At 37.6% G+C, this 17,114-nt stretch overlaps 1 protein-coding gene across 3 annotated transcripts in view; it reads right to left on the bottom strand.

Moving 5' to 3' along the window:
* Nucleotides 1-17,114, bottom strand: part of MALRD1 (MAM and LDL receptor class A domain containing 1) — an 800,866-nt gene that overhangs the window by 716,313 nt on the left and 67,439 nt on the right. For all 3 annotated transcript variants that reach the window (XM_046012349.1, XM_046012350.1, XM_046012351.1), the window contains exons 8-9: nucleotides 6,159-6,325; nucleotides 341-433 (exon numbers count right to left, since the gene is read on the bottom strand). In XM_046012349.1, coding sequence (XP_045868305.1) covers nucleotides 341-433; nucleotides 6,159-6,325 — 260 coding nt within the window. The remainder of the gene's footprint in view (nucleotides 1-340; nucleotides 434-6,158; nucleotides 6,326-17,114) is intronic.

The raw sequence follows: 17,114 nt of genomic DNA, 5'->3' as shown, positions 1-17,114 counted from the left end.
GCCCCCATTTGTATGGTTTTTAATGGTTTTCAATACCAATTTATTTTTTATCTGCTTCGTAACGCCATTTTCTTCCTTGTTGGCAATGCATGGTGTTGGGGTTAGAGAGGGCTAGGAAGAGAGCCCATGTACAATGAAGAAGCTTTTTACAGGAGTAGTGTGGCTGCAGAAAGGCTAAGTACAATGAAAGGAAGTAGGCAATTGTTCTCTCCAAATGCACAAATCTACATCCTTAATTTAAGTCCTAATTTAAATTTAGCAATGGGTGATAAAATTCACTACTGCAAAGCTACAAGTTTAACTTATGATATAAAAGAAAGCTTGTTTTTCCATTTTGTACCTTAAACGTCTTCAGGCTTTCTGGTATTAACACCTCTGCTTTCACCCACTTTCCGTCAGTTGATGTGTTGTATATCCAAAATACTTCTTCTTCCTTCGATTCAAATGAAACGACATTACTCATTCCCCAAATTCTACTCTCATGGTTCGATATGTACTTTCTCAATTACATTTCAGCAGAGTTTACCCTACCTGCACCACGCCAAGTACTAGGAAGCCTAAAGTATTGGTAAAAAGGTATATGACCTTTTTTAAAGGAACAATAAAGTGGAGGAAGGGAAGGATGAAAAGGCAGAGCCCAGAGGATATTTAGGGCAGTGAAAATATTCTGTATGATGACATAGGGTGGACATAAGTCATTAAACAGTTGTCCAAATGCGTGGGACTCACAACACCAAGCCAGAACCCTAATGTAAACTATGGACTTTCCGTGATAATGACATGTCAATGCTGGTTCATCATTTATCACAAAGGTACCACTCTCAGGGAGGATACTGGTAATGGGGAGGCTCTGCGTGTGTGGGGACAGGAGGAAAATGGGAAATCTCTGTACTTTCCCCCTAATTTTGCTAGGAACCTAAAACTTCTCTATATAAACAGCCTTTTTTTTTTTTAAGATTTTATTTATTTACTTGACAGAGAGAGAGATCACAAGCAGGCAGGGAGGCAGGCAGAGAGAGGGGGGGAAGCAGGTTCCCCGCCCAGTAGGGAGCCCGATTAGATTCGGAGCTGGATCCCAGGACTCTGAGATTGTGACCTGAGCCGAAGGCAGAGGCTCAACCCTAAAAACAGTCTTTAAAAAAATAAGGAAATAAAGCATATCTATATAGTAAATCTGTTTTTTTTTTTTTTTATGATGGCAAGTAAGGACAGAACAAACATTTTAAAAGAATTTTATTTTTTTTAAGATTTTTATTTATTTATTTGACAGTCAGAGAGGCAGGCAGAGAGACAGAGAGGAGGAAGCAGGCTCCCTGCTGATGGGAGCTGGATGCGGGCTCCATCCCAGGACCCCTGGGATCATGACCTGAGCCAAAGGCAGAGGCTTTCACCCACTGAGCCACCCAGGTGCCCCTTAAAAAGAATTTTAAATAAAGTGCTTCAAAAATACAAATTTAAATAGAAATTCATACTGCCAGATACTTTAACATTGGTCCCAATAACATTACTACATTTTATTATATTGCCAAGACATTAGAAAAGAAATGACAGGCAAACAATTAATATGGAAGTTAAAAAAACAATGTTATCAGATATATTTTCCTGCACAATCTCAATAAATTGACATACTTTTTTTTTTCCCTATGGGAGAATTCATTCCAAGTTCCAAACAGTACAGTTATTTTCTGGAGACTATATTTCTATTTGACTCTCTTGTCATTCTATCAAAGACCTTTTTGTGCCGTCTAGAGTTCGCTATTTCATGCATCTGTGAAATGATCATTTTCCAGGTGACAAAGTGTATGCAAAATTATGTTTCTACTGTACACTATAAGGTAAGATACTTAATAAAATTCCATAATGTAGTCCAAAGTTTTGCCTATTTTATTGTGCTTTATGATCTATGTCCATGCTTTTATGCTCTGAAATAATAAATTCTTTAGATTCTACCAAACATGCAAGTTCATTTGACATTTCTCTGGTAAAGAGAGCCCAGATTGTTTGTAATATTTACCTAATGGATGCATTGATTTTTTTCGTGTATCAGTATAGTGAAAATGCAGTGGCATAAATATGTCTCGGGTTGAGCTCTGAGACTGTCTGTGCCCTCCTTCCACTGTAGGATAGAAGACAGCACTGGAAGGTGACATCTCATTGTAATTCAAATGACACATGACACGTGGACTTTTTTCAGACTCTCGCAAGCATCAATCTCCCCTCAGCTTTGCTTATTTCATTCATAACCAACATTTTCTAAAAATGAATCTATTCTCAACTTAGTCCTTTACCCTCTGATGTCTACACCAATTTCCAAGTCTTAAATATTTCAGAAGATAGTCTAAACCCATTAAAATGTACTTCATTTTATTACTTAGTCATATCAACTGTTAAGACTTCGACAAGACAGTGAAACATCCATGGTAGACATACTTTCAGCTGAGAGCTTCTGGGTCACTTCAGGAGGAAGTGGAGTTATACACAGTTGGGAAACACAACTAATTTTTCTTGAAATAATTTCCTATGCAACTATTTAGCATTGAGACACTTATCTCTTGCACAGACGCTTTAAGTGACACGGCTTGGCAAGTTGCATTCATCATGTCCCTTCACTTTCATCTTATGAAAATAACTTAGAGCATTTGTGCTCTTTTTTTCACAATGACTAATTAATTCCCCTCTACTCTACCCGAAGAAGAATGTGTTTACATTTTTTTGAAAAGTGAGCAGAATTCTTTCTAAACTTAAATGGCTTTTTGTACTCTAAGTTAATGGTATGTTATGAAATACAGATTTTTTTATCACATTTTCCTGTCTGACAACACAAGTAATGAAAAAGAAAAAGACTTTACTTCAACTAAATAAAAGCAGCTTTTATTTTATTCTGTCTTAACTCTCAGACTCTTCTTACCTAGTTACTTTCAATAGATATCCATGTAAGAAACCCTTGGCTCAGAAAAACCTTTCACGTGATGTTTTAATTTTCTATTACCTTAAAATCAATCAGTCAATCAGTGAATCAATAATTTTAAGTATCTTTACTCCCCTAGACTAGGATCAATAATGCCATTTTACCTTTCAAGGAAAGAATTGCTCTATCTCCTAAGAGACCTGAGCTTATCCTTCCCTCTTCCAGTGAAGAAATCAAAGGTCCCAATTTCCAGTTTATTGTTTTTGTTCTTTTTAAACTACTTTTGAGGGGTGCCTGTATGGCTCAGTCCTGGCTAAGCATCTGCCTTCTGTCTAGGTCATGCTTCCAGGGTTCTGGGATGCAGCACTGTGTCAGGCTCCCTGCTCAGCAGGGTCTGCTTCTCCTTCTCCCTCTGCCCCTCCCCCTACTTATGTTCTCTCTGGCTTGCTCTGCTCTCTCCTCTCTCTCTCTCAAATAAACAAATTAAAACAGATAAACTACCTTTGATTAAATGCAGGAACATGTACTTTGACAAAGACATTCCTTCGAGGAAAGCTTATTATGGCTTTCCTTTTTGAAAACAGTATCACACAAGAAAAGATACTTTCTAAGGGAGTTTCTTCAGTGTCCCAGCTATGTGTTCTTCCTATTTGCCACTGGAAATTTTTAAAATATCTAAAAGGTACCACAAGTTGGGCACCTCACTATCCTTGGCTCACTGACGTGGAAACTCTCTTCAGGATAAAAGATAGGCTGTTGCTATGATTATTATTTTATAGAAGATAGAGATCTAATCTCGAAGATGGTGATATGGTACAAACTAGAATGGCTACACACTTAAGCTGATCATAACAGCGTCAACTTTTTATTTTTTATTTTATTTTATTTTTATTTATTTATTTGACAGACAGAGATCCCAAGTAGGCAGAGAGGCAGGCAGAGAGAGAGGGGGAAGCAGGCTCCCTGCTGAGCAGAGAGCCCAATGCGGGGCTCGATCCCCGGACGCTGAGATCACGACCCGAGCCAAAGGCAGAGGCTTTAATTCTCTAAGCCACCCAGGCACCCCTCAACTTTTTATTTAGCAACTTGCCTTTTACCTGTGTTATCTAATTCTCAAGGTCTGATGTCCTCTGAAAATAAAGAAAACTATCTTCAGCATCCCTCCTAGGTATTTCTTGATTTACCAGCACATATCCTAAGGGTTGTTTTCTATATTCTATTCATCGAAGATTTAAATGATCATTTCATGAAAAGCTATTTTTAAACGATAGGTTTGGAGTCCTTTTTAACTTTGCGATAAAACATGAGCTTAAGGGTGGCTCAGTGGGTTATATAGCCTCTGTCTTAGGCAAAGGTCATGATCTCAGGATCCTGGGATGGAGCCCCGCATTGGGCTCTCTGCTCAGCAGGGAGCCTGCTTCCTCCCTCTCTCTCTAGTCCCAAAGTTTATAATCCATCACTGATGTTCAGGGTAGATTAAAATAATCTTTAGGATTAGCAGCCATATTAAACAAATTTCTACTCAAATTTAAGATAACTCATTCAACACTCAGTGAATAGTAATTACCTGTCATGTGAAAAGTACTATCATAGGAACATATATTTTTTAAAGACTTTATTTATTTGTTTGAGAGAGAGAAAGAGAACACAATCACAAGCAGGGTGGAGAAGGGTAGAGGGAGAAGCAAACTCCCCACTGATCAGGAAGCCTGATGCGGCACTCAATCCCAGGACTCTGGGATTATGACCTGAGCCAAAGGCAGATGCTTAACTGACTGAGCCACCCAGTCACCCAGGACCATATATTATTTAAAGCATCTTTAACTATAGTATAAACTTAACAAAATTATTCTACTGTCAAATGCTACCATAAAAATGTCACCAAAATATAACATAGTTATAGAATGCTAGAAATTGTATCTCACCCATAAAAACAAACAATTATATTAGGCCATCTAATGAGCCTATTCCTCTAATTTCAAGCTTTAGAACTCTGTGAATGTTCTGGAAAAGAAGAGGTAGGAGAAAAAAGACTGGACATGAAGAAAATGATACGAGAAAATGATACAAAAGAAAAAGAGAACAGTGATGTGATAGAACCAGGAAAGAAAAGAGAGAGAATTCCTTCTGAATTTTCAGTTCTCCCAGTAATAGGCAGTGAATAGGTCATATCTGAGGATTAATTATGATGGCGCTTCAGACTTCAGAAGCAAACAGAACAGAAGAAAATGCTATTGACAGATGGTCTGTGATATTAATAAGAATAGATGGTAAATAAACTTTTGTTGGAAAATGAATCTGGCCGATAATAAGGAGGAAGTTTCAACTCGATTTATTCAAAGCATCTGAAGCCAAAAGAATCTGACTTGGATGTTTTTACTATTTTCCCTTTTCCTTTCAGAATTCCTGCAATTATTGTCAAATGTTTCCCATTGCTAGAATGACCACTATTTATGCCTGTAATTTTTTTTAATTCCATCTACAAATAAATTTTCTTCACAACAGAAATTCTCAAAGTGCCTCTGATATTTTTCCACTTGTGGAGGATTGTTTTCAGTTAAAGTTAGGTATTAAAAAAAAACACTTAGATTTGTTTTATTTGCTAGCATAACCACTGCAACTTTCATTCAACCCAGTGAGCCATTTTTTCCCATTCCAATGACTCATTAGTTTGTATTTAATCAGTAATTACCAGTCTCTAAAATTGTATCTGCTGGTACCATAACAAGTAATTTGTTTCCATCATAATTATAGCTCTAGTGATATATGGATCTAAAATCCAAAACAGATGCCATCAGAAAGTCAATATGAGCCAATAATACAGAATCTCAAATATCTCATTTTTATTAGACCTATAGTTTCTTTAATATACTTTCATGAATTTTTAATGATTTTTAAAAATAATATTATAAAATTATCACATTATATTTTCTACATGATGGTATATATTTTTTTAAGTAGGCTCCATTCTCATCATGGAGCCAAACACTGGTCTTGAACTCACAACCTGAGACCAAGACCTGAGTTGAGATCAAGAGTAGGACATTTAACCAACTGGGCCACCCAGGCACACCTACATGACAGTAGGTCTTAAACCAGGTTTTTAATATTTCTTTTCAAAGGTATACTAAATAAAGTCAAGTTAAGGAATACCTAAAGCCTACACACAAATGAGAAATAAAACACAAGTTGCCAAAATAGAAATTTCACTTATTAAATGAATTTGAGATAAATGTAAGTTTCTTCTCACCTTATTATTGTATAGTCCTACTCTCAGAACACTGTTTTCCATGGAATAATAGAATTGAAGATGGCAGCTCTTGCCCAGGCAGTGACACAGAGAGCTATTTAAATAAGCTTTGCTGTCTAAATGGTTAAGAGTAGAAGCTTCCTTAGCTCCTATCCAGATATAGTAACCTGAAAAACAAAGGAAAAGGAAGCAATTTAAAAAAAAATGAGCTGATTTCTGTTTGAACAAAATTATTGTTTTGTGGACTTTACAAAATCAGGCTTGGAAGACAAATACTTTACTTAAAGGGATAGGATGTTTTATTCATTCACTTATTTATTTACTCATTATTTTTAGGGATATGATATTTTAAAATGATTGTGTCAACTACAAATTATAGGCTTTCATTTCTATATGTGGTTTTTAAATGCACTGAAATCTGCTCCTAGTTCCTGAAATTAGGAAATTTCAATTCAATATTCTTTTAAAAAGACATCAACTGATATAAAAATCTCGTGCTACAAAATTATCATTTTCTTTTAAATGTCACAGTGCAATCTTTCTTTAACCAAGAATTCCTCACCTTTCTTCCCAGAATTATTTCCCCTCTTATTTTTTCTACTTCTCATTGTAGAAAAGTCTTTTTAGTTTAAGAGAATATAAACAGCCCTCTGCTTACCCAACCACATGGAAGTATCAGATACCACAATTCCATTAAACTGCAGGTATGGATTTTGTACTACATAAAAATATTGTCAATCAATTTTATCCCATCTGATACTTAAAACCAATTTGTATTATTTTTAAATTTAGTAATATAGACAATGAAGAGATACAAAGATATTTCTATGCTCTTACAGATTTTCAATAATAGTTTTCTAATGTGTTATTTCTGTGTAAGTTAGTGAATATTCCTATAGTTTCTTAAAACTATGAATTTAAATTAGATAAAACTCTTATTTGCTGAGAAATGGAAGACTTTAAGGTAAAATACAATTTTAAGTTAACACTTTGTATCTAACTTATACACAAAGAAATGAAAAATAAGATAAAGACATATTTTTACAAAAGCTGAGACAGCTCAATTTCAACATAAAATATCTCAATAGATAAGTAAAGAACAATTCTACCAAGTGATGAGTAAGGTTGACACCAAAGAACTCTGGAACTTTGAGATCAGACCCAAGCTGTGGTAGCTCAGATTCTGACGAACTTTAATGCTGCAAACAAAAGCTAGAGGAAAAAAACTCTCTCAATGAAGTCAAAGATTAGAGTTGGGGAATCCTGCTCAAAAACTGAGGTGCAACATATACCAACAGTCACTACCTTGCGCTATGACTAAGTGAAAGGATGTGCAAAATTCCATGGATTATCACAAAGTATGAAACCCTAAACTAGTATTGTTACTAGGGGTAGTCTTGGGGAAACAGACATGTAAAAATGACTGGACTGTTCAACTATTAATAGCAAGGCTTATATTAAAAAAAAAACAACAAAAAAACATTGTCACTGCCTTACTAACTGGAGTTTGATCAGAACCTAACTGACCTGGAAGAAGAGAAATATCAACTCCAGCAGGCTTTAGTCTTCCACATGAGGGGAGGAAAATAACCAGATCCAACCCCCTCTAGCCTTCCTTCCTGTCTCACCTAAGGCTGGAAGAGGAAATACCTTTAAAGGTCATGTAACTGAGGAACAATCTCACGAAAAGAATGAGAACTAATCATAGGACTCTAGAATGTTACTCCTCTCCTCCTTCAAACTTACCACAACTCACTTCAAAGGGGGTCCTGTATAATAATAGGATAATACTATCCAAAGAACTGTAGGTCTCAGACCTAATTTAAGATGTCTCTAGGGAAACCCAAAGACAACAGGTAAGACAAAAACAAGGATACCAGATGAAATTCTAGCCTCAAACATCTATAGCTGTGGCAAAAAGTAAAGAGTCTAATCTCTAGCTACATAAAAATAATAGGTCATGCTAAATACTTATTGACCTTAATTCCCTTAGTATATCACATCATGTCTGGCTTTCAACAAAACATTAAACAGCACACTGAAAGGCAAAAAAACAAAAAATAGGGTTTGAGGAGAAAGAGTAAGTATCAGAACAAGACTCAGATATGGCAGGAATGTTGGAATTATCAGACTAGACATTTAAAACAACTATAATAAGTTAAGAGCTCTAATGGAAAAAAAAAGTAGAAACATGCAAAAAAAGATAGATGATGTAGTCAGAGAGATGGAAATTCTAAGAAAGAATAAAAAATACTAGAGACCAAAACAAAACAAAACACTATAACAGAAATGAAGATTGCCTTTAATAGGGTCCAACTCTTGATTTCAGCTTAGATCATGATCTCAGGATTGTGAGATCAAGCCCCACATAGGGCTCCATGCTCACTTCAGAGTCAGTTTGAGATTCTCTCTCTCTCCCTTGCCCTCTGCCTCCCCCCCATTCACGTGTGCACTCTCTCTGTCTCTCTAAAATAAATAAATAGAATCTTTAAAAAATGAAGAAGAAATAAACACTTTCCCAGACAAATGAAAATTGAGATAATTTGTAGCCAATAGACCTGTTTTGTAAGTAATGTTAGGAAAGAAAGATGGCAGCAGCAAGGTTTACCTTGTCCCAGGAACACAACTAGATAACTATCAAATCACACTAAATACCCCAGAAATTGAGCCAAAGACTGACATAACAAACTCCACAACTAAAGGGAGAGAAAAGGCCACACTGAAGAAGGTAGAAAGTGTGGAGATGTGATTTAGAGCAGAAATGGTGGGTATTGCAGAGGGGAAGGAGCCATGGTCACTGAGAAGGGCAAGAGATAAAAGAGCACACAGGGGAATGTACAAAGAGAAAGTTTCCCCAAAGCCATTGGCTTGGAAAAGAAAAGGAGCTGAATATTGTGAGTTCTTGCACCTAGGAGGAGTTAAAGTCTGAAATTTTAAAGGTCAGTGAGCTTGGCTGGGATAGAGCCCAGAGGCCACTGCACTACTTCTAGAGAGAAGGCAGGCAAACAACCTAAGGGCAGACAGTGCAGAAACACTGATCTACAGAACACTTGAGGAACACAGCAGGAAGATTATTCGCTCTTCTCAGAGCACACACCTGAAAGGCAGAGTTCACAAAGATGCCTCTCCAGGAACAAAGCAGTGGTTGGTGCCATTTCTTTTCCCCATCCCCCAGCATAACCACAGAGCCACCCAAGGGAAGCAAGACAGCACCAAAATTAGCTACCTAACTTGCTTACACTAAGCTCCATACCCCTGTACTCTAACAGAACTTTTCTTCTCAGTCAAGCATACCTCATTCCTAACACAGGAGCTCTTTCCTCAGAACACCAGCACAAACCCCTGCCCACATCATGTCTCCTTTCCAGAGAGTTCTTCAGGGCCTCCGTTCTGGTGGAAGTGGTGTCAGGTCTCACAAGCCGACCTGGGCACTCCTAGTTAAAACTTGTCACATTCAGGCCAGGAACCAAACACTGCTCCCAGCAGACAATGAGAGCCTCTACAGATGACTGGCCTGAAGGATAGTGCAACAAGAACACAACAGCAGAGTGCATTCAGAACATTCCAGAGATACTCCTTGAATTGCCAGGACCTTGACACTACATGACCTCTTCTTCACAGTCATTATATTCAAGAGGAGTTATAACTGGCTTTTCTAATTTCTAATACAGAGAAGAAGGCAGAGAGTTAGACAAATGCCAAGATGGAGGAATTAATCCCAAATAAAAGAACAAAATAAGGCCACAGCCAGAAATATAAGTGAAGCAGATATAAGTAACAGATCTGATGAAGAATTTAAAAGAAGAATCATAAGGATACTCATTGTGCTTGAGCGAAGAATAAAAGACATTAGTGAGACCCTTAACAAAGAGGGGAAAGGAGTTAAAAAAAGAATCAGAGATGAAGAGTGCAATAAATGAGATTGGAAACAGACTTGATGCAATGAAGAGCAGGCTAGAAGAAGCAGAGAAATGAATTAGTAATGTAGAAGGCAAAATAATGGAAAATAATGAAGCTGAACAAAAGAGAGAAAGAATTATGCAACAGAAGAATAGATTTAGGGAACTCAATGATGCCATCATTCACAATTACATTCAGAATTTGGGAGTCTTGGAAGAAGAGGAGAGAGAAAGGGGGGCAGAAATTTATTTTAAGAAATAATAGTAAAAAAATTCCCTAGTCTGGGGAACAAAACAGATATCCAGATCCAGGAGGCACTGAGAATTCCCATCAAAATCAACAAAATAGTCCAATACCAAAATATATTGTAATCAAATTTGTAAAATATAGTGATAAAGAAAAAAATCTTTTTTTTTAATTTTATTTATTTATTTGACAGAGATCACAAGTAGGGAGAGAGGCAGGCAGAGAGAGAGAGAGGAGGAAGCAGGCTCCCTGCCAAGCAGAGAGCCCAATGTGGGGCTCGATCCCAGGACCCTGGGATCACGACCTGAGAAAAAGGCAGAGGCTTTAACCCACTGAGCCACCCAGGCACCCCTAAAGAAAAAAATCTTAAAGGAAGTCCTTAACTTACAAAGGAAAACCCATAAGGCTAGGTAGAGATTTCTCAATAGAAACGGCAAGCCAGAAGAAAGAGGTATGAAATATTCAAAGTGCTAAATGGGAAAAATCCGCAGCCAAAAATACTCTATCCTGCAAGGCTCTCATTTAGAATAACATAAACAATGAATTTTTGGAACACTGAAAAAAAATTTAATTTAATTAAAAAAAATTAAAAAGAGAGATAAAGAGTTTCCCTGACAAACAAAAACTACAGGAGTTTGTGACCACTAAAACTGCCCTGCAAGAAATACTAAAGCAGAAACTTTGAGTACAAAAGAGAGAACAAAAGGGACAAAAATAAAAAAGGATCAGAGAAAATCTCCAGAAGCAACAATGTAACAGCAACGAAATGTCAATAAATACATATCTTTAAATAAATACTTTGAGAGTAAATGGACTAAATGCTCCATTAGAAAGACATAGACTGTCAGAAAGGAAAAAAATTAAGACCTATCTATATGCTGCCTAAGAGAGATTATTTTAGACCTAAAGATATCTATAGATTGAAAGTGAAGGGATGGAGAAATATTTACCATGGAAACGGATGCCAAAATAAAGCAGGAGTAGTAATATATATACTAGACAAACTAGATCTTATTTTTTAAAATATTTACTTATTTATTTTAGAGAGAGAAGGAAAGCATGCAAGTAGGGGGAGGAAAAGAATCACAAGCAGACTCCACACTAACTGTGGGGCCTGATATGGGGCGTGATCCCATGAACCTGAGATCTTGACCTGAGCTGAAACCAAGAATCAGATATTCAACTGATTGAGCCACTCAGGCCCCCAGACAAACTAGACTTTAAACCAAATACTATAACAAAAGATGAAGAAGGACACCATATCATAATAAAGAGGACAATACAAAAAGAAGATGTAACAATTGTAAATATTTATGCACCCAACTTGGAAGCAATCGAATACATAAAACAATAAAAAACATGAACTAATTGATAATAGTATAATAATAGTAGGGGACTTTAAGACCCCAATTACATCAATGGACAGATTATCTAAACAGAAAATAACAAGGAAACAATGGCTTTGAATTTAAAGAACGTTAGAAGAAATTCTTCAAAGAAAAGGAAAATTATATCTGTCAGAACCTCAGATCTAAATAAAGGAAGGAACAGTACTAGGAAAGCAATAAATAAAACACATCGGTTGGTAAGTTTTGGCAAAATCTTTTAATTAGGGGCGCCTGGGTGGCTCAGTGGGCTAAAGCCAATGCCTTCAGCTCAGGTCATGATTCCAGGGTCCTGGGATCGAGCCCTGCATGGGGCTCTCTGCTCAGCAGGGAGCCTGCTTCCTTCCTCTCTCTGCCTCTCTGCCTACTTGTGATATCTGTCTATCAAAAAAATAAATAAATAAATAAATCTTTAAAAAAAATCTTTTAATTATACTTTCCTTAATTGATCTAAAAGAGCATAGTTTGTCCAAAACAGTAACAGCCACAATGCATTTGATGATTATAGTTTGCAAATAAATGAAATGAATGACAACAATGATGCAAGGGGCAGGAGGGAGGAATTAGGAATATTCTATTATAAGATACTTGCATTACATGAAGAAGTATGAAACTATTTGAAAGTGGAGTTGGATTAGTTGTAAATGAAGTTCACAAATTCAGAGCAAGCACTAAAGAAAAGGGTGAAAAAGGAAGTATAATTGAAATACTAAAAAAGGAAATAAAAAAGAAGCGTATAAAATCTTCATTTAAAACTACAAAGGCAGGAGGAGGAGTCAAGATGGCGGGGAAGTAGCAGGCTGAGACTACATCAGGTAGCAGGGGATCAGCTCAATAGCTTATCTAAACATTGCAAACACCTACAAATCCAACAGGAGATCAAAGAGAAGAAAAACAGCAATTCTAGAAACAGAAAATCAACCACTTTCTGAAAGGTAGGACTGGCAGAGAAGTGAATATAAAACGATGGGAAGATAGAACACAGGGGGAGGGGCCGGCTCCCGGCAAGCGGCGGAGCAACAGAGCACAAAATCAGGACTTTTAAAAGTCTGTTCCACTGAGGGACATTGCTCCAGAGGCTAAACCAGGGTGAAGCCGACGCGGGGTCAGCGTGGCCCCAGGTCCCGCAGCGTCACAGAAGGATCGGGGGTGTTGGAACGTCGCAAGCTCACAGGTATTAGAACAGAGAAGCCGGCTACAAGACAGAGCCAAGGACTGAACTCTCAGCTCGGGGTTACCTTGAACTGGTCGCGGGCTGGGTGAGCTCGGAGCGCGGCTAGAGGCTGGGGATACGGGAGTGATTGGGTGCTGTCCTCTGGGGGCGCACTGAGGAGTGGGGCCCCGGGCTCTCGGCTCCTCTGGGCCGGAGACTGGGAGGCCGCCATTTTCATTCCCGTCCTCCGGAACTCTACGGAAAGCGTTCAGGGAACAGAAGCTCCCAAAAGCAAACCCGAGCCGATTACTTAGTCCTGCCCCCGGTAAGGGCGGTGCAATCCCGCCTCGGGCAAAGACACTTGAGAGTCACTACAACAGGCCCCTCCCCCAGAAGATCAACAAAATATCCAGCCAGGACGAAGTTCATCTATCAAGGAAAGCAGGTTCAGTTCCTAAGACAGCAGCGGAATTCCAGAGGAGGAGAAAGCAAAGCACGGAACTCATGGCTTTCTCCCCATGATTCTTTAGTCTTGCGGTTAATTCAATTTTTTTCTTTTTTCAATTTTTTTCTTTCTTTTTTCTTCTTCTGCTAAATTTTTTAAAACTTTTACCCTTTTCTTTTTTAACGTTTTTTGACTAGTTTATCTCAAGATATATTTTTTCTTTCTTTTTTATATTTTTTCTTTATTTGTGTTATTTTTAAAATTTTTTTCTTTTTTTTCTGAACCTCTTTTTATCCCCTTTCTCCCCCCCCCCCCACAATTTGGGGTCTCTTCTTATTTGGTTACAGTGCATTTTTCTGGGGTTTTTGCCACCCTTTTAGTATTTTATTTGATCCTTCATATCCTCTTATCTGGACAAAATGACAAGGCGGAAAAAATCACCACAAACAAAAGAACAAGAAGTACCGAAGGCTAGGGACCTAATCAACAGAGACATTGGTAATATGTCAGATCAAGAGTTCAGAATAACGATTCTGAAGGTTCTAGCGGGGCTCGAAAAAGGCATGGAAGATATTAGAGAAACCCTCTCTGGAGATATAAAAGCCCTTTCTGGAGAAACTAAAGAACTAATATCTAACCAAGTTGAAATCAAAAAAGCTATTAATGAGGTGCAATAAAAAATGGAGGCTCTCACTGCTAGGATAAATGAGGCAGAAGAAAGAATTAGTGATATAGAAGACCAAATGACAGAGAATAAAGAAGCCGAACAAAAGAGGGACAAACAGCTACTGGACCATGAGGGGAGAATTCGAGAGATAAGTGACACCATAAGATGAAACAACATTAGACTAATTGGGATTCCAGAAGAAGAAGAAACAGAGAGGGGAGCAGAAGGTCTATTGGAGAGAATCATTGGAGAGAATTTCCCTAATATGGCAAAGGGAACAAGCATCAAAATCCAGGAGATGCAGAGAACCCCCCTCAAAGTCAACAAGAATAGGTCCACACCCCGTCACCTAATAGTAAAATTTACAAGTCTTAGTGACAAAGAGAAAATCCTGAAAGCAGCCCAGGAAAAGAAGTCTATAACATAAAATGGTAAAATTATTAGATTGGCAGCAGACTTATCCAAAGAGACCTGGCAGGCCAAAAAGAGCTGGCATGATATATTCAGAGCACTAAACGAGAAAAACATGCAGCCAAGAATACTCTATCCAGCTAGGCTATCATTGAAAATAGAAGGAGAGATCAAAAGCTTCCAGGACAAACAAAAACTGAAAGAATTTGCAAACACCAAACCAGCTCTACCGGAAATATTGAAAGGGGTCCTCTAAGCAAAGAGAGACCCTAAAAGTAGTAGATTAAAAAGGTACAGAGACAATATACAGTAACAGTCACCTTACAGGCTAATAATGGCACTAAATTCATATCTCTCAATAGTTACCCTGAATGTTAATGGGCTAAATGCCCCAATCAAAAGAAACAGGGTATCAGAATGGATAAAAAAACAAAACCCATCAGTATGTTGCGTACAAGAAACTCATTTTAGATGCGAAGACACCTCCAGATTTAAAGTGAGGGGGTGGAAAACAATTTACCATGCTAATGGGCATCAGAAGAAAGCTAGGGTGGCAATCCTTATATCAGATCAATTAGATTTTAAGCCAAAGACTATAATAAGAGATGACGAAGGACACTATATCCTACTCAAAGGGTCTGTCCAACAAGAAGATCTAACAATTTTAAATATCTATGCCCCTAACGTGGGAGCAGCCAACTATATAAACTAATTAATAACAAAATCAAAGAAACACATCAATAATAATACAATAATAGTGGGGACTTGAACACTCCCCTCACTGAAATGGACAGATCATCCAAGCAAAAGATAAACAAGGAAATAAAGGCCTTAAATGACACACTGGACCAGATGAACATCACAGATATATTCAGAACATTTCATTCCAAAGCAACAGAATACACATTCTTCTCTAGTGCACATGGAACCTTCTCCAGAATAGATCACATCCTGGGTCACAAATCAGGTCTCAACTGGTATCGAAAGATTGGGGTCATTCCCTGCATATTTTTCAGACCACAACGCTCTGAAGCTAGAACTCACTCACAACAGGAAAGCTGGAAAGAACCCCGATACATGGAGACTAAACAACATCCTTCTAAAAAATGAATGGGTCAACCAGGAAATTAAAGAAGAATTGAAAAAATTCATGGAAACAAATGAGAATAAATACACAACGGTTCAAAATCTGTGGGACACAGCAAAGGCAGTCCTGAGAGGAAAATATATAGTGGTAGAAGCCTTTCTCAAGAAACAAGGAAGGTCTCAAGTACACAACTTAACCATACACGTAAAGGAGCTGGAGAAAGAACAAGAAAGAAACCCTAAACCCAGCAGGAGAAGAGAAATCATAAACATCAGAGCAGAAATCAATGAAATAGAAACCAAAAAAGCCAATAGAACAAATCAATTAAACTAGGAGCTGGTTCTTTGAAAGAATCAATAAGATTGATAAACCCCTGGCCAGACTCATCAAAAAGAAAGGAGAAAGGACCCAAATAAATAAAATCATGAATGAAAGAGGAGAGATCACAACTACCACCAAAGAAATACAGACAATTATAAGAACGTACTATGAGCAACTCTACGCCAACAAATTTGACAATCTGGAAGAAATGGATGCATTCCTAGAGACATATAAACTACCACAACTGAACCAGGAAGAAATAGAAAACCTGAACAGACCCATAACCAATAAGGAGATTGAAATAGTCATCAAAAATCTCCAAACAAACAAAAGCCCAGGGCCAGACGGCTTCCCAGGGGAATTCTACCACACATTTAAAGAAGAACTAATTCCTATTCTCCTGAAACTGTTCCAAAAAATAGAAATGGAAGGAAAACTTCCAAACTCATTTTATGAGGCCAGCATCACCTTGATCCCCAAAGAAGACAAGGATCCCACCAAAAAAGAGAACTACAGACCAATATCCTTGATGAACACAGATGCAAGAATTCTCACCAAAATACTAGCCAATAGGATTCAACAGTACATTAAAAGGATTATTCACCACGATCAAGTGGGATTTATTCCAGGGCTGCAAGTTTGGTTCAACATCCGCAAATCAATCAATGTGATAGAACACATTAATAAAAGAAAGAACAAGAACCATATGATACTCTCCATAGATGCTGAAAAAGCATTTGACAAAGTACAGCATCCCTTCCTAATCAAAACTCTTCAAAGCGTGGGGATAGAGGGCACATACGTCAATATTATCAAAGCCATCTATGAAAAACCCACCACAAATATCATTCTCAATGGAGAAAAACTGAAAGCTTTTCCACTAAGGTCAGGAACACGGCAGGGATGTCCATTATCACTACTGCTATTCAATATAGTACTAGAAGTCCTAGCCTCAGCAATCAGACAACAAAAAGAAATTAAAGGCATCCAAATTGGTAAAGAAGTCAAACTATCACTCTTCGCAGATGATATGATACTATATGTGGAAAACCCAAAAGACTCCACTCCAAAACTGCTAGAACTTGTACAGGAATTCAGTAAAGTGTCAGGATATAAAATCAATGCACAGAAATCAGTTGCATTTCTGTACACCAACAACAAGACTGAAGAAAGAGAAATTAAGGAGTCAATCCCATTTACAATTGTACCCAAAACTATAAGATACCTAGGAATAAACCTAACCAAAGAGACTAAGAATCTATACACAGAAAATTATAAAGTACTCATGAAAGAAATTGAGGAAGACACAAAAAAATGGAAAAATGTTCCATGCTCCTGGAT

The sequence above is a fragment of the Meles meles genome, chromosome 7, assembly GCF_922984935.1.
Source record: "Meles meles chromosome 7, mMelMel3.1 paternal haplotype, whole genome shotgun sequence".
NCBI lineage: Eukaryota > Metazoa > Chordata > Mammalia > Carnivora > Mustelidae > Meles > Meles meles.
The sequence above is the reverse complement of the archived record's forward strand: the minus strand, read 5'-3'. Positions and strand labels throughout refer to the sequence as shown.